Source organism: Oryctolagus cuniculus, chromosome X (genome assembly GCF_964237555.1).
Source record: "Oryctolagus cuniculus chromosome X, mOryCun1.1, whole genome shotgun sequence".
NCBI classification, from domain to species: Eukaryota; Metazoa; Chordata; class Mammalia; order Lagomorpha; family Leporidae; genus Oryctolagus; species Oryctolagus cuniculus.
Genome location: NC_091453.1, coordinates 90770005 through 90794409, shown reverse-complemented (window position 1 = coordinate 90794409; position 24405 = coordinate 90770005). Strand labels below are relative to the sequence as shown.

The 24405-nt window shown below is 46.3% G+C and overlaps 1 protein-coding gene across 2 annotated transcripts; it reads right to left on the bottom strand.

The window, feature by feature from the left end:
• Positions 1-18527: 18527 nt before the first annotated feature.
• TCEAL6 (transcription elongation factor A like 6) lies at positions 18528-20472 on the bottom strand. Of its 2 annotated transcripts, none has more exons than XM_017349654.3 (3): positions 20298-20472; positions 19688-19759; positions 18528-19345 (listed from the first exon to the last, which is right to left on the bottom strand). In XM_017349654.3, the coding sequence occupies exon 3, from the start codon at positions 19316-19318 to the stop codon at positions 18752-18754; it is 567 nt and encodes a 188-aa protein (XP_017205143.2). In that variant the 5' UTR covers positions 19319-19345; positions 19688-19759; positions 20298-20472; the 3' UTR covers positions 18528-18751. The 2 variants fall into 2 exon arrangements, with proteins under 2 accessions (XP_017205143.2, XP_017205144.2); XM_017349655.3 differs by having other exon boundaries at positions 18528-19340.
• Positions 20473-24405: the final 3933 nt, after the last annotated feature.

Here is a 24405-nt window from a genome sequence, read left to right as displayed (position 1 = left end):
ACTTTTTTCATTTTATTAATGCATTTCCTAAAATGTGTTTAATTTATTTGAAAGGCAAAAGAACAGAAATGGAAAGACAGAACTTCCACCCACTTTTTCACTCCCTCAAATGTCTAGTACTGTTGGGGTTGGGCCAGGAGGAATCCAGGAACCAAGAGCTCCATCATGGTCTCCTACATTGATGGCAGGGGTCCAAGCACTGGGGCTTCTTCTGCTGCCTTCCCTGTACTTGCATGTAGCTAGATTGGCAGTAGAGCAGCAGGGATTTGATCCCACGCTAAAATGGAATGCTGGTGTTACAGGCAGTGACTTAACCTGCTGTGCCACAATGCTGGTCTCTGTTAGTACATTTTTAAAGTTGCTAGTTTGCCATGTTAAAATCACCAGAAGACCTCATTAAAAGTGTGTACTCCTGATCAGCACTTTGGATTCACTGAGTGGAGCTCTATAACCTCCATTTTTAACAGGCTGCATAGGTAATTCTGATTTACACCAACAGCTAGTGACCACTAATTTATGTATTCATTGTGAGCTCACTCATATTAAGTGTAAAGTACACGGTAAGCAGAAGGAAAAAGTTGTAGCACTTCTATTTTTTGGAGGGAGAGATAAAGGGCTTTCTAAGTATAAAGCAGAACCTGAGAATAAGATTCCATAAAGGAAGGATTAATGTATCTCCTTCTCAGAACTTGAAAGTCTCTTTTAGAGCAAATTGTGCCCATAAACAAAAGCAAAGGTAAGATATCCCTTAATATGATGTATATCCTACTCTAGATGTCATGATAACTGTGTCAGCCAACCAGTTCTGTTGTTAAACAAAACTCATGGGATCCCAAAATGCAGTACTTGCAAATCTACACTTTATTGCAGAAAATGGGATGCAGCATAGTGGCAGCATCAAGGATATACATCATAGCCAAAAGGTGTCTCATTGCAATGGATCTGCAGTGACCAGGTATGAACCCCAGTAGTCCTCCCTCTCTATAAGACCCCTGGTAAGATGCACTCCTTTTGTACCAGGAACCACTGATGTATGCATAGAACACACTGCTGGTTATGTGGGAATATCCTTGTTATGTAGCCAGCCTTAATAGCAGGGCCTTTGACAGGGAGGTTCACATATTCCAGGTGAAAATAATCGTTTTCACTGTTGTCAACGAAGTTGACAAGCTGGCTCAAATTGCTCCATAGGTTCTCAGACCCATGCTTATAAAACAATACCCTTGGGGCTGGTGCTGTGGCATAGCAGGTAAAGCTGCCACCCGCAGTGCCGGGATCCCACATGGGCACTGGTTTGTGTCCTGGCTGCTCCTCTTCTGATCCAGCTCTCTGCTGTGGCCTGGGAAAGCAGTGGAGGATGGCCCAAGTCCTTGGACCCCTGCACCCGCATGGGAGACCCGGAAGAAGCTCCTGGCTCCTGGCTTTGGATCAGCTCAGCTCCAGCGCTTGTGGCCAATTGGGGAGTGAACTATTGGATGGAAGATATCTCTCTCTCTCTCTCTCTCTCTCACTCTCGCTCTCCTCTCTATGCGTAATACTTTCAAATAAATAAATAAATATTTTAAAAATACCCTTAATCAGTGCATTTCATGATTTATTATCAGTCAGTGCCCTCCAGATACATGTCTTATTTCTATATAACAGCTCAGGCAGATTTATTCTGCTAGAGTTAACCCCTAAAGAACAATACGCCTTTACCCTTCTTCCACTATGGACAAAATTGCCAGTATTACTAAGATGACCCTTGCTCCTTAGATTAGAGTAGATTAGATTAGATTCGATGCCATTTACCCATCCTGTTAACACCACTGTTAACTATGATGCTCTGTGTCCCAGGGATGTCTGATTCATGTGAACTACATCAAAGGACGGCCTTGTCCTCTGGGACCCTGTGTTGGAGAGTGTGGTCTGGAAATTGTCCTCGCAGCTTGTTCCCTGCAGTGTCATCAAGTACTGGCAGGGTCCCTTTTTCCAAGATTCCTAGGAGGCTTTTTCCACATATGCTCTGTCTCCAACTTCCAGTAATGCCTCTTTTTCCTGTCCCTCAGGTCTACCGCTAGTAATTCCATCTTTACTAGCTAAGGGGTAATTCACTATTCCCATGGTTCTCCAGTAGTCTTCGTACATTTTTGTATATTGTCCTTTATTAAAAAAAACCCTCAACAAAGGACAAAACTGTACTTTTTTAAAAAAGTTATTTATTTATTTGAAAGTTAGAGTTACAGAGAGGGGAGAGACAGAGAGAAAGGTCTGCCTTCCACTAGTTCACTCCCAAATGGCCACAACGGCAGGAGCTACGCCGGTCCAAAGCCAGGAGCCAGGAGCTTCCTCCGGGTTTCCCACGCAGGTGCAGGGGCCCAAGCACTTGGGCCATCTTCTGCTTTCCCAGGCCATAGCAGAGGGCTGAATCAGAAGAGAGGCAGCCAGGACTTGAACTGGTGTCCATATGGAATGCCGGCGTCACAGGCAGAGGATTAATCTACTGCACCACAGTGTTGGCCCCAAAGCTGTGTACTTAGTACATTGTCTAGCATTTTGGGACTTGAATGTATCGCTAAATTCTGGATCTGCAAAGAAAACTTCTTGGCAAGTAAAGGCACCTTTGATGTTATTGGGCCATATGAAGAAATCATTAAAAAGGAGGCAACAGCAATATCAGAGTTACAGAAAGCTGTTCTTAGTATTTTGAAAAACCCAAAAGGAATCACAGAAGAAATTGATTGTTTAGTTGCTGAAAGTAATACATCAGTGGAAGAACTGGCCAAGAAGATGGAATATAGACAGTCTTGTCTTCTTCCAAAAAAGAGAGAAGGGGTTGTACCAACACCTCAAAGAACCAAGGCAAAATAGGATAATCACCCTGGCTCCAAATTATAGATGACCTCAAGCCATAGAATAAGCAGAATGGCAGAAGTGCGAGACATGAAGCTTATCACTCCTTTACGGATTTTGGCAAGGATTGAGCTAGCAATGTCCCACTACCCAGAAATGTTGCAGGAACAGGATTCAGTAGTGACTTCTCTTGACAGGCTAGAAGTGAAAGAAAAAGTATCTTATAGTCTATAGAAATGAGGCTTTACATATAACATTAGGGTTTTAAATCCTCAAATCATAGTTTATTAATGCATTCTAAAAAATCATCTGAGGGGTCGGCGCTGTGGTGTAGCAGGTAAAGCCGCCATCTGCAGTAACAGCATTCCATATGAGCACAAGTTTGAGACCTGGCTGCTCCACTTCCGATCCAGCTCTCTACTATGGCCTGGGAAAGCAGTAGAAGATGGCCCAAGTCCTTGGGCCCCCACACTGACATGGAAGACCCGGAATAAGCTCCTGGCTCCTGGCTTCGGATTGGCACAGCTCCGGCCATTGCAGCCCATTGGGGAATGAACCAGCAGATGGAAGACCTCTCTCTCTCTCTCTCTCTGCCTCTCCTTTTCTCTCTCTCTCTCTCTCTCTCTCTCTCTCTAACTCTGACTTTCAAATGAATAAATAAATCTTTCAGAAAATCACTTGAGAGCCTCCTTGAGACAAGAAATGCCCTTGTCCAGATGACCTAGAAAAAATGTCCGATGAAGAGGTATTATGGGGGCGGGCGGGCACCACAGCTCACTAGGCTAATCCTCCACCTAGCGGCGCCGGCACACCGGGTTCTAGTCCCGGTCAGGGCACCGGATTCTGTCCCGGTTGCCCCTCTTCCTGGCCAGCTCTCTGCTGTGGCCCAGGAGTGCAGTGGAGGATGGCCCAAGTGCTTGGGCCCTGCACCCCATGGGAGACCAGGATAAGCACCTGGCTCCTGGCTTCTGCCTTCGGATAGGCGCGGTGCGCCGGCCGCAGCAACCATTGGAGGGTGAACCAACGGCAAAGGAAGACCTTTCTCTCTGTCTCTCTCTCTCACTGTCCACTCTGCCTGTAAAAAAAAAAAAGAGGTATTATGGGTGCAGATTATAGACTCTCAGGATTGAGGAAGCAATTCATCAGGCTTACTTTCACATTTTGTATCCCAACCAGAAGGAAAGTCTTGGTTCATGTATTTGAGACCATAATTTGCCACAGATTTACAGCATATATAAATATAAAAAAGGATATTAATGAGCCCCACAAGCATAGTAAAATTTTTGATTACTTATCTACTTTAATCCCAACATAGCTATTTTTTATACAGAATGTGTTGTTGTTACCAGAGGGAAGACCGTGGAAGCAGAGGAGTTCCTTTCTTCACGCTGTTACTGGAGAAATTGCAGAGTTCTTGTCTTCGCACAAGAAAGAATTCAGGCGTGAGACAGAGTAGTGGAAAGTAAAAGTAGTAAAGTTTATTAGGGAAGGGACATCCGTAAGAACGGATGGGCACCTCTCCAGACAGGACCTGGGAGAGAGTGCAGTTGCTCAGACTGGGGGTGGGGTTGGGGGGAAGGAGCAAGGTTACATGGTTGAGTGGAGAGATTACACCTGACCAGACCAGGCGGGCGGCTCAGCAGAGAGGCAGAGGGCTGAGTGCGCAGTCCAGTTGAGGCTGGGGGTTTTTAAGGAGATGGGTCTTGCTTCCCCTACCTCTGCTCCTCTTGGAACAAAGGGCTTTTTGGATGTAAATGGAAAAACTTCTGAGTTTTCCCCTGAAGGTATCAGACAGGAGGAAGGCTAGCTGGTGCCACCATGAGTTTAGAGGAAGGGTGAGCAAGACCCCCTGGAGAATGGGGATCCGGAGCAGGGTGTTTGAAATGCAGATACTGGGCTGCATCTGGGAGATTGTGGAAAATTTGTCAGGCAGAAGGGGCGGGACCTCCACCTGGAAGGTTATCAGGTAGAAGGGGGCAGGGCAGAATGTGAATACTGGGCTTCCCCTGAAACATTGTCAGGATGACTTTGAGATGCAGATGCATATGCTGGACATAGATGTCTTCTCTTTAGGCCTTTATGTCACACACACATAAGCTCATAACTGACTTCTTACCTAACAACGCAAGAAAGAATTCATGCGTGAGACAGAAAGCAAAGTGACAAGGCTTCATTGGGGATAGGGCATCTGTCAGAACGGAAGTGACAGAGAGAGTGCCCAGTCCCTTGGACTGGGGGAGAGCAAGGTTACATGGTTGAATGGAGAGAATACACCTGGGCAGGCCATGTTGGCGGCTCAGCAGAGAGGCAGAGGGCTGAGTGCGCAGTCCATTTGGACTCCCCAGGTTTTTAAGGGAGTCTGTTTACCTACCTCCCCCTCTCCTCCAGGACAAAGGATGGAGAGTCTGTTGGGTGAAAATTAGCAAATTCCTCCCCAGATTTGCAGAGTGAGGGAGCTTCCCTTAAGGCTTGTCTGAGAAGGTTTTATTTCCCCACGTTATCAAGTAACCCCTTTGGTCCTGAGGACAGAGAATTCTCCTAGGAGCTTCCCTTAGGGGAAGGGCTGGGACCACCTGGGAGGTTATCAGGGTCCGGGCAGGACTTTGAAGTGCAAGACGCTGGGCTTCTGAAGCTTCTGCAGTAGGTGCTGGTCTTCAGGCCTGTCTCCCACACACTTAGGCTAAATCTGACTTCCTACCTAACAGTGTCACAGTACAATGGGCTTTCTCCTTTGCTCTACATTTAGCAGAGAGGACAAGTCCTTATGCTATAGAAGACCTGAGCTTGGTAGCTAGTTTGATGGGTTGGATGGGAACAAGACAGACACCTGGTTCAATCACCTCGTTTTACAAATGGTTATGTCTTTGCCCAGAGATTGCAAATGACATTTATGGGTGATCTTTGACTTCTATCACAGTATCCCTGTGGATAAGGGTTAATTATTATCCTTTGTGTGCCAGGTCTTGAAAGAAACAAGTCCTGAATTAGATGGTAAGATAGCTTTTTTATATTCAAACCTAATTCATTGTTATTCAAAAATGCTTCCAGTAAAAACAAAAAAGGGGGGTGGGAGCTGAGTAGAAAGGTGACACTTGCTTCCTCACCTCAATTGTTTGCTCATGCAAATAGCCTGGAGACTGTTACTGGTTTCCTTTGTTTTGTTTTGTTTTGTTTTTTAAGATTTATTTATTTTACTTTAAAGTCAGAGTTACTCAGAGAAAGGAGAGGCAGAGAGAGAGAGAGAGGGGTCTTCCATCTGCTGGTTGACTCCCCAACTGGTCGCAATGGCAGGAACTGTGCCTATCCAAAGCCAGGAGCCAGGAGCTTATTCCGGGTCTCCCATGTGGGTGCAGGGGCCCAAGGACTTGAGCCATCTTCCACTGCTTTCCCAGGCCACAGCAGAGTGCTGGATCGGAAGTGGAACAGCCAGGACTCAAACCGGTGCCCATATGGGATGCTGGTGTTATGCCCAGTTAGATTGTCTGCAAAGACCACTAAGGAGCCAATACCACTGTAAAGCATATGAGAGTTTTATCGCAGGTCCAGGCCTTGACTCTCAACTATCACTGACACAGCTGATCTGGTTGAGAGCCCCGACTCTTCAGTTAACAGGGTTTTTATAGGGTTTTTAGAGACATTCTATACATTATAGTACCATTTATCAAATCATCTCATTCCACGGGAAATTTAAAGAACATCTCTGAGAACTGATTAGTGCATCCAGTGGCGGGAATGGACCTAGTAAAGGTGTTTGGATGGCTTTGGAGTTGATGCCTTTTAAATTGATTGGCTAAAGTATAGGGTCCGTGCCACTAGGGTGTACATGCCAAACTGCAGGGTCCCAGGATGTTATCAATCACCTTAACTGCCTGAAAAGACACCCGGAACTTTAGGTATTTCCCTGCTATCTTCTGATTGGCTGTTGCTAGGGGAGTTTATTGCAAGGGGAGTTCATTTATTTATTTTTAGGAGCTTCTGGCTCAGGGTTCAGGGCCCGGTCAGGCCGAGTTACAAGATGGAGGCCTATTTTAAAATAGCTGCACCTTGATCCAGGCTCAGGTCTCTCACCGGCCCTGCAGACAGTGGCATTATCCGCTATGCCACAGTGCGGCCCCAACTCTTTTCCTTTTTTTACTTCCTGAGCAACCCCTTATAGAAAGGTATGATCAGTCATTATGCAAATGAAATGCATAGAAAAACCTAGTCAACACATTCTAAATTTTAGTTTTTTTTTAGATAAAACATATAAAATGCTTTTTCATTTCTAGAAAAAAAAAAGAAAAAACTACACTCAAATTTTCCATTGTGTTTATATTCCCTGTTTCCTGCCATGTACTTCTCAGAAGTTACCCCAGGAATTGGGTTGTTTATTTATCTGAGGAGGAAACGAGTAGTCTTACAATAGGAGTCAAGAGAATGGGAGGCAAGTATTAGAAAAGATTCTCTGGCCAGCATCCCATATGAGTGCCGGTTTGAGTCCTGGCTGCTCTACTTCCCATCCAGCTCTCTGCTGTGGCCTGGGAAAGCAGTAGAAGATGGCCCAAGTCCTTGGGCCCCTGCACCTATGTGGGAGACCCGGAAGAAGCTCCTGGCTCCTGGTTTCAGATCAGTGCATTTCCAGCCATTGTGGCCATCTGGGAATGAACCAGTGGATGGAAGACCTCTCTTTCTCTCTGCCTCTCTGTAACTCTGCCTTTCAAATAAATAAATAAATCTTAAAAAAAGAAGAAATTCATGGGTTCATGTTGAGGCTGTCCAGTGGGGCTTGGGGTCTGTGGGCCCCTCAGACACAGGTAGAATGTCTTTCACAAGCAGGCTGTCAGCTGGGCTGGAAAGCCTGTCTCCAGACCCACCAGCATCTCCCCCACTAACAGCTTCCTGTGCTGCATGTGTGACCCTGCACCTTTAAATCACACCTCCAGGGTGGCTGCACCCAGAGCTAGCAGAGGAGTGGAGGGCTGAGCCCCTAAAGAGACTGTCTCCAGGAGATCCCCACTATCTCCATGAACCCCAAGGCAATCAACACATGTACAGGAAACCCCTTTTGCAATGGGTACCCCCAATAGGGTAACCCAATGTACAGACAGTAATGCCTTAAAAACTCAGGACATTTCCTCAAAGCCAGTGTCCCTCTCAGGCTCTCCGCCTGCTCTCCTCTCAGACCAGATGGTTTCTCTGTCTCTTGCCAATTGAATAAAAGTTTCTTTTCCATCAAATAAAAGTTTCTGCCTCTTTGCAAATTGTTTCCCCACTTTTCATTTCTATACTAAGCTGAGGAAAAGAACCCACGAGACTCACTCCGGCCACCGCCCTCCCTCCCCTGGGTGACTGGTAACACATGGCAGGTAGCGGTATCATTACTCAAGTAAACACTATTGGTGGCATGGAATAGAAGTGCAAGTGGAATCAAAGCTTTAGAATATCAAGTGGCTATGTCACTTAAGCACTGGTGTAAAAACAATTATCAAAAAGATTCCTGAGTCACTTCTGTTAATCTGATGACCCTAAACAGTAGGATAGGATAAAGAGGACATTGGGAGCTATAGACACATGTAGAGCACCAGAAAGCCTCCATGGCAGGCTTGAAGGAGCCCCTCATCTTAGGGCAGATACAGCTGTAAGCCTAGCCTAGGTTGGTTTTCATAGTGTTGCAGTTCCACTGTTGATTTAATGTTCCACCTGCTGAGGCTTTTGTAGTAAAGTGAGAACATTAGTAAGGAAGGCATGGTACCCTGATCTATGGGGTAGGGGAATTTGTGAAGACATATTCCAAGGCATTAGGAAGTGCATTGGTGAGAGGGTCGCCAGTCTCCTTGAAGATCTCTGTGGGCTTGTGCTCTGTAGGTTGGAGACAATGATGGAGAAAGATGCAGTAAAATTGTACTACCCAATATTAACATGAATTATGGTGTCCCTGAGTAGTGGAGGTCAGGTGACAGGGCTTAACTATCTGAGACAAGGTGCTGAAAGTACCCCCAGTAATGAAATGGTAATTAGAAGATTTTGATCCACAGTGATTTGTGGTGATGGCTAATCAAATCATGCCTAAAAGTGAAATAATTGGGCAGCCTATTGAATACTGTCTGGTATATTCAAGTAGAAAAATATTCTAGGTTTGCTAGGAAACAAAGCTTGAGTTGCTGCAGTGGGATTTGTCAACCTCTTACCCAACTGAAGGGAAGGTGGGATGCCTGTAAGGTAGGCTCCTATAGTCACTGTTAATATATTATGAATTTTACTTTAAATCTTCCTCAGTGGGACCTGCAGACAGAAGGGGAAGTACCAAGACCTTAGGAATTATCGGTTAAAGGCCCTGAATTAATGCTAATTTGTGGACATCTCAAATGATATCACATATCACAACCAATGACCATATAAGGGCACTTATGGAGATGGGATGACGGAGAAAATAAGGCACAAATTGTTCTCTATTTGAAAAATCTCTCCTGGGTGTTGGCAGGGACCAAACATCTGTCTGTGGAATTCCAAGTGATAATGTATCTCAAATTGCTTACCATGAATTGAGCTCGTAACTATTTAATCCATCAAACCATAGGACTAGATGTGAAGGCAGTATTCCATCTTAGGATGAGAATGATACACATAGCTTACTGAACCTAAGCATGACTACAAGGTACAAGAAAGTGAAACAAGCAGGATGTTCAGACTCTCAAGGTACTTCTTGATTTGGTTGGCCACCTATCAACCAACTCATATTTTCTGTCTAGTAGGACATTCACTGTGACTAGAGAAAAGAGGAGGAAAAGTGTGGGTCTGGATATCCATGGTATGCAGAAATCCTGGAAAAGGAGGGCTGTTGTACTCTAATTTCACTTAGCAATAGGCCTGAAAGGCAGTGGCAAAGAGAAATCATCATCATGGGCAGAAATTTAGATGGGTATCTTGTTGTTCACTTGATATGAAAAGAGAGATAGACTGATTTATGAGCAATTATAAATGGTTGGGCTGCCTTCTCAGGGACTTGGAAAGAAGAAACATGAAAAATTGGTGATAAGCTGATCTGGGGGAAAGATATGTGCATGGGCTGCTTACAGGATGGGCAGAGGGCCAAGACATTTGTTTCTCACTTAACAATCATCAGGGGGCATCTATTATGGCAAGAAAAATTCTTAATAATTGGGAAGCCAAAAAAGTTAGGCTTTCAGTAATGGTAGATTAGCTTTTCATAGCAAACCCTCCTGTGAGGGACTACTAGAAAAAGCTGGACAAAAACGAGTTGCTTGAAGACACTGGAAATGTAACCAGGCTGCGGAGATGTATGTGACCAAAATCTCCAAGAGTAAAAGAAGCCTGCAGAAGTGATACAACTCTTTGCTTGAGGCACTTTTTGATAGGAAAGGTGGGGAAATTAGTCTGGGAAGTGAGTAGAGCTTTCAAGAGTCTCAAGAGGCTGGGGCACAGAAACTGAAGCTCAGTTTCTAAAGAGGAAGTCCTAGTACATGCATCCTTGAGTTTGCTATGCTCTAGGAATAAAGGTGAATGGAAAATAAAGTTGCCCTCATAAGATCCAAAGTCCAGCTTTAAATCTTTAAATAAAATCAATCCCAAATTGAATTAAGGTGATCTATCCTAATTGGGGACCTCAGACCCATGGTACAGGAACTGAATTCTACCAATAGGAATGAACTTGATAGTACATTTCCCCTTAAGATCTCCAGTATGAACTCAGTTTAGCTGATAATTTGATGTTAGCCTTGTAATGCCCTGAAAAGAAAATACTGCCATGCTGTGTCAAAGTTTTGACCCACAGAACTGTCGGGTAATAAGTGCTCATTGATTTACACTATGAAATTTGAATTGATTTCTTATATAGTAATAGAATATCAGTATAGATTTTGGTACTGAAAGTGTCAAACACCTGAGAACTGTCAGAGTGGCTTGGGAAACGGGAATTGGGTAGAGGCTTGGGTAACTGGCAGGAGCATGATTACCTTGTCCAACAGTAAGTAAAAAGTGCCTTAAATACCCTGCTTAAGAGGGGCCATAAGGATGTGAGAAGCACATTATCGGGCATGGCAGGAAAGGAGATCCTTATATGTGTAGTGCATAAGGATTAAAAAAATTATCTCCTATTGTTACATGGAAAGAAAAACTTGTAAGCTATGGACTTGGACATTTAGCTGAGGAGATTTTCAAGCAGAGTTCTGAGGTTTGGCCTGAGTTCTTCTTGCTGTTTATAGCAAAATGATAAATTGAGGGAATGTGTTTTAAACAAAAATGCAACTAGGATTTAATGATTTTGGAAATTCCTATACTGTGCTACAGTGTATGGTCTTGGCACTTTCCTTTTCTGAAACCTCAGAAAGATAAGAAAGTCACAGTACTCTGTCACACAAAGTTAATTTTTCATTTTCAAGAGATGAAAAATAGGGGCCAGCACTGTGGCATAGTGGGTAAAGCTGCCGCATGCAGTGCCAGCATCCCATATGGGCGCCGGTTTGAGTCCTGGCTGCTCCACTTCTGATCCAGCTCTCTGCTATGGCCTGGGAAAGCAGTGGAAGAAGGCCCAAGTCCTTGGGCCCCTGCACTCGCATGGAAAGACACGGAGAAAACTCCTGGCTCCTGGCTTCAGATTGGTGCAGCTCTGGCCATTGTGGCCAATTGGGGAGTGAACCAGTAGATGGAAGACCTCTCTCTCTCTCTCTCTCTCTCTCTCTTTGTCTCTCCTTCTCTCTGTGTGTAACTCTCTAATTTTCAAATAAATAAATAAATCTTTTTTAGAAAAAGAGATTAAAAATATAACTCACATTTTCTCTCAACCAAACCATCTAGTCTTTTTTTTAAATTTTTTTTCTTTCTTTTTTTTTTTTTTAAATTTTGACAGGCAGAGTGGACAGTGAGAGAGAGAGAGAGAGACAGAGAGAAAGGTCTTCCTTTTGCCGTTGGTTCACCCTCCAATGGCTGCCGCGGCCGGTGCGCTGTGGCCAGCGCACCGCGGCCGGCGCACCGCGCTGATCCGATGGCAGGAGCCAGGTACTTATCCTGGTCTCCCATGGGGTGCAGGGCCCAAGCACTTGGGCCATCCTCCACTGCACTCCCTGGCCACAGCAGAGAGCTGGCCTGGAAGATGGTTAACCGGGACAGAATCCGGCGGCCCGACCGGGACTAGAACCCGGTGTGCCAGCGCCGCAAGGCGGAGGATTAGCCTAGTGAGCGGCAGCGCCGGCCCAAACCATCTAGTCTTTAGGATGCTTAGGGACTCTAAGGGTCAGAGACAGAGAAGTCAGATATTTGGGGCACAAGGATTCATTGTATCACTGCTGACTTGAATATGGCAGCTACTGTGTGTCAAGGAATGTGCACAACTTTTAGGAGCTAAGAGAAGCCACACACTCAGCTACTTCACCAGGAGCTAAAAACGGGGGGGGGGGGGGGGGGGATGATCTCAAAAGTATTTGCAAGTGTGAATTTTCTTCAATGGAGTAAAATCGAGGACAATTTATGCAAGATTCATGAGATTCTTAGGAAAATTATATCATCAGAAACATTGCCAATTTGTAATGAAAGAGACAAAATGAAAAGATGTCAGACATGGCCAGCACTGTGGCGCAGTGGGTTAATGCCCCTGCCTGAAGCGCCGGCATCCGATATGGGTGCTGGTTCAAGACCCGGCTGCTCCACTTCCAATCCAGCTCTCTGCTATGGCCTGGGAAAGCAGTAGAAGATGGCCCAAGTCCTTGAGCCCCTGCACCCACATGGGAGACCCAGAGGAAGCTCCTAGCTCCTGGCTTCGGATCAGCACAGCTCTGGCCATTGCAGCCAATTGGGGAGTGAACCATCATATGGAAGACGGCTCTCTCTCTCTCTCTCTCTCTCTCTCTCTCTCTCTGCCTCTCCTCTCTCTGTGTAACTCTGACTTGTAAATAAATAAATAAAATCTTTACCAAAAAAAAGAAAAGATGTCAGAGCTCCAAAATTCTTCTGTTAGGAAATGATTTGATAAACCTTTTCATCTGGGAACATAAGCTACCTGTAATGGAAAAGAAAAGATTACTCAGAGGGTAGAAACAAGAGTTCAGAGTTCAGAGCTGAGTCCAAAGGACAGAGCCAAGAGAACAGGGGATAAACCTGAGAGCCACAAAGGATTGGTCTCAGGCCCTAACACTTAATAAAAATAGTTTTTTGGGGACCAATGGCCTTTTTTTTTTCTTCCATTTCACCCATCTTTGTTTGTAACTGTTATTTTGTGTCTTTCTCATCATCGTATGTTGGGAATTTTGCAGGCAGAGAATTTATCTCCATTTCAGATCCATAGGTGGAGAGAAATGTTTTCAGGGCCTCTGCTTCTTGGATTATGTTCAAGATTTGCATCCACATCTGGTTGAGGGTATTTAAGTGACGCTATTTTGATTTTTGGGTTTATGCTGTAATGGAATGGGATTCTTGGGAATCATGGGAAGAGTTAAATGTGTTTTGCATTTGAGAAGGACATGAAATTTGGGGACTAGAAGCCAGACCACTGTAGGCAATATTCTAAGAAAGCTCTCCCACATTACCAGCCCATAGTGTATGCATACCTTGCCTCAACTTATAAAATACTTATCTATGCATTGCTGTGAAGAGATTTTGCAAGTGTAATTAGGATCTCAAATTAATTGGTCTTCACCTAGAATGATTATCTGGGTGACCTAATGGCCTAATTACATCATCCTTTAAATAAGAGTCTAAACAGAGACAGACAAGTCAGAGATTAGAAACGTGAGGAGTCAATGTGCTATTCCACGTTAAAGACTGGAAGGAGCTATATGATAAGGGATGCAAGCAGCCCCTATGAGCTGAAAACAGCTGGGCTTATAGCCAGACAATTATAGACAGCACAGGAACTGAATTCTGAAAACAATTTGAATGATCTTGGAAGCAGATTTTCCACTACAGCCTCCAGATCAGAACTCAGGCTTATGAGACCTGAGCAGAGAACACAGTTATGCCGTGCCGTACTTCTGATCTCAAGAACTGTGAGCTAATCAGTGTGTGTTTTGGGGCTGGTGCTGTGGCGTAATAGGTTTAGCCTCCCTTTGTGGTGCCAGCATCCCATATGGGCACCTGTTTGAATCCCTGCTGCTCCTCTTTTGATCCAGCTCTCAGTTGATGGCTTGAGATAACAGCAGAAGGTGGCCCAACTGTTTGGGCCCCTGTACCCATGTGGGAAACCTGGAAGAAGCTCCTGGCCTGGGTTTGGATTGGCCCAGCTCTAGTCACTGTGGCCATTTTTGGGGTAAACCAGCAGGTGGAATACCTCTCTCTCTCCCCCACAGTCTGTAACTCTACTTCTCAAATAAATATTAATAAATAAATAAATGTGTGTTTTGTTAAATTGCTAAGTATGCAATAGTAAACCATTGTATCATGAAATACAAATATCTTTACTATCTGTGCCCTTTTTGAGTGCCCATCTGCAAACTTATTCCTCAGACCTTTTAGGAATTAATTTTCCAATTTAATTCTCTCCAAATCCCTGTCCAGCAAGTCTTTTAGACATTCCTCATCAGGCAGAGTAGATACATACTTCTATTCATGATAGCTATTAAACAAAATAGACAGCCATATGAACCATACAAAATCCTGCTACTGGTACCATGTCTATTTCCCATTGTTCTTCCCTGGGTGAGCCCATAGTGTAGCAGCCATCAATTTGCACCTATCAACATATCAGCAAGATATATACACGAGCTGGGCTATTGTTTTATCCATCTTTTTCTAAGTTGTAATGAGTATGAGGAACTCTCCACAAGGCCACGCATGACACGCAGGTTGAGAGAGAGGTAATGACTTATCAGGAGTAAGTACCAAAGGAGTCTGAGCCAACTGCACATGTAATTTACTTGTCCCTGCTTGACTTACTTAGGCCTGGCATTTTAACACCATCGCAATTAATAGTGGAAAGCTGGTATCCAAATAAACCTTTATTATTCAAAAATTTTTAAAGATTTATTTATTTACTTAAAAGGCAGAGTTAGAGAGAGAGAGAGAGAGAGAGAGAGAGAAAAGCACACACACACACACACACACAGGTCTTCCCTCTGTAGGTTCACTTCCCAAATGGCTATAGTAGTTGGGGCTGCACCAGGCCAAAGATAGGAGCCTGGAACTTCATCTGGGTCTCCTACGTAGGTGGCAGAGGCCCAAACACTTGGACCGTTTTCTGCTTTCCAAGGCACATTAATAGGAAGCTGGATTGAAAGTGGAGCAGCCTGGACTCAAACTGGTACCCATATGGGATACTGGCATTGCTGGCAATGGCTTAACCCACTACTCCAAAACGCTGCCCCAGAAACAAGTTTATAGTGGGTGAATGATTCCTCCAAAATTAATACCTCATTGTTGGGTATTAAATTTCTACCAGAGTCTGATAGCAAGCCAAGAGCAATTTCTCAAATTTAGACTAGTTGCCAAGAGAAGAGGGCATGGTTTTTCTCCAAAGCTCTAGGTATGGTTACTCTAATTCTACTATTGGAGCTTTCTAAGATTTCATGCAACTTCTTTAACACAGACATAATACAAATGGATCTGCAGGGTCATGAGGCTGAGGCATCAAAGGAAAACTACAGTCTGGACCTACTCTAGATCTTTTCCTTGTTCTGGGTACCTCTCAAAACTGGAAACCATATGGAGTCCAAGCGCAACCCAAGATGATATATGTTGTCTCCCAAATCCAAGCTAAGTGGAACAAAATCGTCTGTAGTATGTGTTCATCTATCTGGTCCCCGACCCTGGCAGGCATGCTTCTGTTCTTTTGTGAGGCTCTGCTCCTGTGGCATGTACTCCACTGGATCTTTTTAGAGTACAACTTCTAGAGCTGTTCGGTTTCACTTTGCAGAGCCTGTCTTCCTGGGGTTGAGAAGTACCACCCTAGGAACTCTCCTTGGTGCTGCTAAGTATATAGTCTTTAATAATAACAGCATTGACTGCAAATTACAACAGGCCCTGTCCAACATATAAAACCAATGACTCTATTTTGTGATTGTAAGTAGAACCTGTTGGACAATTTAAGTTGCTTGTCCAGGGTTCTTTTTGTAGACAGGCACTAAACTTGGAGAACTCAAGGAAGAGCTCCTGACTCACTTTTTATTAAATATCTATCACTTGTCAGCGGATGGAAGACCTCTCTCTCTCTCTCTCTCTCTCTCTGTCTCTGTGTGTGTGTGTGTGTGTACCTCTCTTTGTAACTCTGTCAAATAAATAAAATAAATCTTTTTTAAAAAAAGAAATGCATTTTTCCATCACAACTCAGTGCACACATACCTAACTGAAATACAGATTTTACAAAATATTCATCCTAGCTACTTGCGAGGCAATTTGTTACTTTTTACTTGTCTCTATTTGACTCTATTCTGTCTTATTTCATTAAAAAAATTACAGACCTTGACGCATTGAATTAAGATTTCAAGTTCTATTTTGCATGGGGGAGGGACAAGCACAGCTTGAAAAATATCAGTCTAATTCTAATCATCAGTGATGTGTGTTATATATATATACACACACACACATACACAATTTTGGGCACATATTTCATGTGAAGGTGAGAGTAAGCAGCCTGAAAAGATTATCTATGTGCTTCTTTTTAAATTATTAGTATCTTTTAAGACTTATTTATTTGAAAGGTAGAGTTAGAGAGAGAAGGGTGGACAGAAAGATCTTCCATCCGCTAGTTCACTCCCAAATGGCAGTAATGATGAGGGCGGTGCCAGGCCGAAGCCAAGAGTCAGGATCTTCTTTGTTGTCTCCCATTGGGTGCAGGAGTCCAGAGACTTGGGCCATTTTCTACTGCTTTCCCAAGGCCATAGCAGAGAGCTGGATTGGAAGTGGAGCAGCCAGGACTCGAACTGGGGCCCATATGGGATGCTGATGCTGCAGGCTGCAGCATAACCCGCTGAGCCACACCATCAGTCCATCTATGTACTTCTTAAACTTCAATGCGCATTGGAATTAGCTCGGGATCTTGGTTAAAAAAAGTAGTGGGTTTGATGCAGCAGCTGGAATTCTGCATTTTTAATTAGCTCTCAGGTGGTACCTACCCACAAAATACAATGGATTCACTGTGAGGCTTTAAAATTCAAATGTTCTAAAGGTTCTGCTGAGCGTCTAAGGTGGTGTCTGATGATAACTTCCTGGGAGTGAACTCAAGGTAGGAGAGCGACTCTTCAAACAGGATATTAACCTGGATATTAGCACAGCCTCCATCATAGTGGGCATTCTTTCATGACCTCGCCTGCAATACCTGAATTTACTGAGGAGAACATTTATGAATGTGAAAGCATACAAATTAACAAAATACACACATGTGGGTGTGTGTATTTTTTTTTATTGAAAAATTCTAGGTGCTTTATTAATTGACCTTTTGATATAAAATGACCTATTAAATTTGCAAAATGTGGTTCTTAGTGTTGAGGTCCATAGGACAAGCTACGAAGTCTTCAAACCCTGAGCTGAACTCCACGAGCGGTTATTTGGCTTTTGAATCGGTTTTTCCATGTCTAAGAGGTAGTGGCAGCAACAGCGCCCACCTTCTGGGCAGCTTACTTCTTGGCGTGATGACCTTGTAAGATTGCCGCAGCTTCCTCCACCTTGGAGCGGAGAAACTCGGGATACTCCAGCATGTGCAGCAGCTCCGAGTTGTCCATCTCCAACAGCATTCCCGTGATCTTGCCCGCCAGGTGTTAATTGGGGCTTAAGTAGTAGCAGAGAGTTAGTTATCCATGGGTAACTGGTGATTAAAGTGAGGAGAGGGTTTTCTCCACTTCTAAAGGGGTCAAGGGTGGGTGGACATTGGCTCACCAGTGACTCCAGAAAAATCAACAGGGCTTTGGCAACTTGAGGCCTCTTTCAGCGAAGTGTGAAGAGCCCAGGGACAAGGGCACAGTTTCCTATAGACTTGGAAGTACCCAGAATAGAGTAGCACCTACCTCTCAGCTGTCTGGTCTGGTTCTGGGGCACAGCCCCAGCCCTCCCCCAAGGATCCTGCTAATGCATGGTAGTGTAGGAGCCATTCTACTTGCAGCTGTCTGGTGAGGGCCAGGTTACAACATAGCCCACGCCCTCAGTACCTTGTCTAATTGACCGGGCCGTCCTGCGAGAAAGTACTATCTGTGTTTCATGGATGGCAAGACTTACCCTTAACAAGAGATCTGTCACAAGCCTGGCTGCTGCTCTAGCTGCGAGTCCCAGAGGTAATGGGAATTTTACTTATCGTTGGATGTTCTGACCACGGGGATTTTAAGTGTCTTCATTGTTCTCACAAGCACCTTGAACAGTTTAATTGCTTATCGTACGTTGTTTTTCTGGCTTTAGTTTTCTTAATTATTGTGACAAACATAACCCACATCCTTAGGAAAAAGTGGAGCTGAGTAAGCAAAGGAAAGCAAGGGAATCACACACGGAGGAGCCGGAGGATGGGCGAGGCCCCAGGAGAAGCGGGCAGCGGTGCTCACTGACCTGGTTCGCCAGGGGGGACCCAGGAACGGCCCCCCAGCGGAACAATGGCTGGCATGGAGGGGCCTAACCAGCAGGTGAGCTGGCTCATTTCTGAGCAGGTAAGACCCGGTCTCAGCCACCATTCAGGAAGACGGACAGCCTGCTTGTGCGCGTGCACATTTTCCAAGTTTTCCCGTGCACAGATGTTGTATGCAAACACACTGACATGAAGTACACCGGAGCAATGGGCTGGCACCACGTGCGCGGTTCTGCAAACGTTTTTATTGTTATTTTACAAGGTACATGCGCAGGGGCATTAATCCTCTACCGAAAGACAGAGCGCTGTGGGTGGGTCGAAAGGCTGCTGGTCGGGCGCGCGACACCTAAAGCAAAGTGATCAGCTTAAGATTGAAGCCCAGGGCCTGGCGACTTCGCGCAGGAAAAACGGGGCCGGCAACATTCGGGGCGCAGAGCGCAAGGCCCAGGGTCACAGGTACGGGATGTCGTGGAAGCCCCTCTGGCCCCTCCCGCCGCCCCGGACCCCCCTGACGCCCCGCTGGCCCCTCGGGGCGAACGGATCCTGAGCCTCCCTCTGCATCCAGTGGAAACCGCCCGTCTTCTGCTTCTTCCTCAGCTCCTCCTGAGCCCTGGCCGCGTCGGCGCACTCCCGCAGCGTCTCCTCGCTGCCCAGGTGCCGGTCCTGGAAGTCCTCGTGCGAGTCCCTGGGGGAGTCGTCCGTGCCCCGGTCCGTTTTCCTTTTGGCTTTCCGGGGCACGTAGTCTTCGGCCGGGCGCTTCTCGGCGGCGCGCGGCTCGCTCTCCGGCGGCGCGGGGGCTGCGGGCGGGCCCTCGGCGGGGGGCTTGGCCGCCTCGGCCGCTGGCCCCTCCGCGCCCGGCCCGCCCTCCTCCGCCAGCTGGCCCTGGCCCCCGCCAGGCTCCTCCGCATGCCACTTTCCTTCCTCGTCGGACTTCTCTTCGTCTTCGGGCTCCACTTCGTCTCCCGGCTGTCCCTCGCTTTCCACCTGTCCCTCCTTCCTATTGCGGGCTGTTTCCATGTTGCGATGCCTCTTCCTTGTCCTGTGCTGGGGGTAGGGGCGGAGGGGAGGAGACAAAGAGGAGATGGGGGAGACTCAGGACGTGGGCACAGAGGCAGGTGCGCATCCGACTTCATCTCGCGCCCTGGGAGGGGGCCCCTCGCCTGGCCGGGCCTCCCGGTGCGCCGCCTGCACACCCCTCGCTCCGCACGCCTGAGCCAACCACCCAGTGGCAGGCACTACCACCTGCTCCACACCGGCCCGGCGGGGCAGGGCGCCCGCGCGGTGAGGCGGAGGGCACACGGGCGGCGGGCCCGCATTCGGCCCAGGCCGTGCCCTGCGCGCCGGCGACCCTTCGGGGTCCCCGCCCGAGCCTCCCCTGCCGCTGACCTGCAGGGATTCCGCGCAGCTGGCTCCTCCTCTCAGGCCTCCCGGGGCGCTGGCCACCACCGACGCGCAGACCTGCGGACAGCCAGGGCACAGGGGCGGGGACTGCGCGCTCCGCGGACTCGCAGAGCCTCGGTCCTGGGCACGATCCGGGCCTGCTCACCCCACGCCCCCCTCCCCTGCTTCCCCCGCACCCCGGCCGCCATGTCTCTTCGGGCCTCGGGCAGCACGCCGGGAGGCCTGCCCGGCTGCGTGCGGCGCCCGCGCCCCCTCCGCGGGAAGCAGCCTGCCCCTTTGCGCCCTCTTCGCCGAGGTCCGTGCGTCGTCAGAGGCGCAGAGGCTGCGGGGGGGCTTGTGGCCAGGGTGCCCGCGTCCCACTGTCGCACTGCAGGGCGCCCCCTCCCCAGCCCGCTCTCAAAGGGATGGGGGAGCAGAGGGGGTCGAGAGGGCGGCTGCCCGCGCAGCCAGGTCCCCCGCCCGGGTCTCGGCCAGGGCGCCGCGCGCTCCCTGGCGCCCTCCTCCCACTGCCCCTGCGCCTCCGCAGCCAGGGCTCCCGCTGCCATCACCTCCATCCCCGTCCCGGGTCCGCGCCGGCGGCCGCCCCCACACTGACCTGCGGGCACGCGGGCCAGGCCTGCGCCTCCCTGGGCCTTTTGCCGCTCGCCCGCCGCCCGGACCGCTCAGGGAGCCGGTTCTGCGCGGGCGCCGGGACAGGACGAGCACCTGGACTGGAGCATAGGGTGGGCGCGGGGGCTGTTGCCCACGTCTGCACCCTACTGGTCACATGAGTGCCGCGTCACAGGAGTTCGGCCCACCGCCCCGCCCCAACTTACCCCCCCCCCCCAGCCTCAAGGGACCAGGAAGGTGCTCTTAGTGAATTAGGAGGAATATGACAAAGAGCAAACGGGGTGTGGCATTACCTAGAATAAGAGAATGAAGAGTTTTCCTGACCCCAGGTGCCTTACGTAGTGCTAGTGCGTCTCACAGCACCCTCCCACAGCATTCCTGAAGAAAGCCCATTACTACTAGGTGTGACTGCTCATCCCAGAGGGTAACTGACTTTGCCAAGAGGCTCAGCTCCCAAATCCCAATTCCAACTTGCAAGACCAGCTCTCCCTGACTCTAGAGCTTGGCCAGGAAGCTGAGCTGTCACCGTGAGTGGTGCTGTTCCCTGTACTTCTTCTCTCTTAGTCTACAGGTTCTCTGTCCTTGCGTGATGTCATTCATTTCTCTAAACACTGATGACTCCCAAATGTACGTGTACTCGCTATTCCCTCGTCTGTAGCAGTCCTCCTGTGCTGATTGTCTCTTGGGTTCCGCTGCTTCAATGTCCCTGTACCCAAAACTGATTGCAACAACTTCCTTCTTGTTTTCGTTGGTCTCTCTCCACACTCAAAACTTAGCCTCTGGGGCCAGCCCTGTGGCATAGCAGGCAAAGCCCCAGCCTGCAGCGCCAGCATCCCATATGGGTGCCAGTTCGAGTCCCAGCTGCTCTTCTTCCTATCCAGCTCTCTGCTACAGCCTAGGACAGCACCTGCACTGGCGTGGGAGACCCGGAAGAAACTCCTGGCTCCTGACTTCGGATAAATGCATCTCTGGCCGTTGTGGCCAATTGGGGAGTGAACCAATTCACCACAAGTTTGAAGCTGCGCTGATCCAAAGCCAGGTGCCAGGAGCTTTTTCTGGGTCTCCTACACATGTGCAGGGTCCTTCTACTGCTTTCCCAGGCCATAACAGAGAGCTGGAGCAGAAGTGGAGCAGCTGGGACTCGAATCGTTAACTATATGGGATGCTGGCACTGCAGGCTGCGGCTTTACCCGCTACACCACAGCCCTGGCCCCAATTCATAAGTTTTTTTTTAAAAAAGATTTATTTGCTTACTTTCTTATTTATTTATTTGAAAGACAAAATGACGAGAGAGAGAGAGAGATCATTCTTTTGCTGAATCACTCCCCAAATTACAGCAACAGCCAGGGCCAAGCTGAACCTAAGAGCCTAGAACTCCATCTGCATCTCTCACGTGGGTACAGGGGCCCAAGTACTTAGAGTCATCTTCCAGGGCTGCCTTACCAGGTGTACTAGGCAGGGAGTTGGATCAGAAGCAGAGCAGCCAGGACTCAAATCGACACTCTTATCTGTGGCGTAGCGGGTAAAACCCCAGCCTGCAGCGCTGCAGTTTAACCTGCTGTGTCACAATGCTGGCCCCAAGTTGTTTTTTTTTTTTTTTTTTTTTTTTTGTTGTTGTTGTTGTTGTTGTTGTTTTTCTGACAGGCAGAGTGGACAGTGAGAGGGAGAGAGACAAAGGTCTTCCTTTACCGTTGGTTCACCCTCCAATGGCTGCTGCGGCTGGCACACCGTGCTGATCCGAAGCCAGGAGCCAGGTGCTTCTTCCTGGTCTCCCATGTGGGTGCAGGGCCCAAGGACTTGGGCCATCCTCCACTGCACTCCCTGGCCATAGCAGAGAGCTGGTCAGGAAGAGGAGCAACTGGGACAGAATCCGGCGCCCCGACCGGGACTAGAACCTGGTGTACCGGCGCCGCAGGCGGAGGATTAGCCTATTGAACCGCGGCGCCAGCCTCTAAGTTCTGATATATTGTGTTTTACAAAGTATTTTTAAATTTATTTTATTATTTCTTCTGGCTACATGGAAATGTATTGTTTAATCATATATTTTTAAAACTTCCGTGTATTTCTAGGATGCCCAGAATTTCTTATGTAGTTGATTATCAATAATTCATAATGATCTATAATAATTACATAATTCCAATATTATCAGAGATAGTATTTGTATAATTTCAATCATTTCAAGTGTACTACAGTACTTCAAAAAGTTCATGGAAAATGGAATTAAATAATTTTGTTTTCAGTGCAACATATTTTGAAATGCATGCATATGAGGGGGTCTTCCAAAGCTCATGGAAAATTATGAAAAAAGTATCCAAAAATTTTAAAATGTTTGCACCAAAATAAATTTATCTTTTGATTCCATTTCTCTATGAACTTTTTGAAGTTCCATAATATATGGAATTTTATTATGGCTTGATATATAGTCTATCAATTTTTCTTTATGTTATTTGGACTAAATTGTTATATTCGTGTATGTTTATAACTATATATCCTGATGAATTGCCTTGTTATAAAGCATTCTTGTAATGTTGGATTGGATCAGCCTTTTTTATTCATTCTGCTTATATCTGCCTTTTGAAAGGGAGTCTTTATTCAATTGATATGTATTGAAATCATGGATAAGGTAGGGTTTACATTTCCCATTTTGCTATTAGCTTTCTGTATGCCATCTGTCTTTTTGTTCCTCTACTTATCCACTATTCTAATTTTTTAGAAAGATATGCTTGGAGCTGGCATTGTAGTGCAGTGGGTTAAGCTGCTGCCTGTGACACCAGCATCCCATATGAGCACCTGTTTGAGTCCTGGCTGCTCCACTTCTGATCCAGCTCCCTGCTAATGCACCCTGGGATGCAGTGGAAGATAGCCTAAGTACTTGAGTCGCTGACACCCATGTGGGAGACCCGGATAGAGTTCCAGGCTCCTGACTTCCACTTGGTCCAGCCCCAGCTATTGTGGCTATTTGAGGAGTGAAGCAGCATGGATGGAAGATCTCTCTCTATCTCCTTCTGTCTCTGTGTATATGTTAAAAAATCTGAATTCTCTTGTTTCTTTTACAATATTTCTTTGAATTTCTTTCGTAGTGGTTGCCCTGGGGACTAAAATTAATAACTTAAGACAATCTAGTTCCTATCTATTCTAATTTGATATCAATGAGATACAAAATATTTGCACTTTTATACCTCCATTCTCTCCTTTGTAATATTAAAAAAATTGTGTTTTTAGTCCACAAACATTATGTTATGGTTATTGGTTTATGGAGTTCTCTTTTAAATCAAGCAGAAGGAATAGTTACAGACAAATGTACACGTGTACTATTTATATTAATTCTTTATGGCTACTGTAACAATTGTCACTAATTTAGTGGATTAAACCAGCAGAAATTTATTCTCTTACAATACTGGGGATTTAAAAGTTGAAATAATTTCATAGGGCTATAACTGAGTCAAAAGGACTCTGCTTCCCCTGGAGGCTTTAGGAGATAATCCATTTTCTTACTTTTTGTGACTTCTAAAGCTGAATTCATTGGGTTCCTTGGTTTTGTCCCATTCCTCCAGCAGCTTGGTATCTTCAAATATATCTCTGCTTCCATCATCATATCGCTTTCTGTCACTTCAATGTCAAATTTCCCTGTTTTTCTCTTATAAGAATTCATGTGATTGTATTAAGGACCCACTGAGATAATCCAGATTAATCTTCTCATCTCAAAATCCTGTACTTAATCACATTTTCAAGGTCTCTTTTTTGAGTACAAGGTAGCAACCATATGCTCCAGGGATTTGGACATGCATGCCTTTTAGTGATTCATGATGTTGAACATCTTTTCAAATATTTATTGGACATTTATATATCTCTTTTTGAGAAATTTCTATTCAAGTCCTTTGCCATTTTAAGTTTTTTTGTTGGAGTTGTAGTAGTTTTTAATATATTTTGGATATTAATTCCTCATAAGATATATGATTTACATTTACATTCTCTGACTGTTGATTGTGTCCCTTGGTACACAAAAGATTTATTTATTTATTTAATGTCTGAAAGGCAGACAGAGATTTTCCATCTGCTAGTTCACTCCTCAAATTTCTTCAATAGCCAGGGAA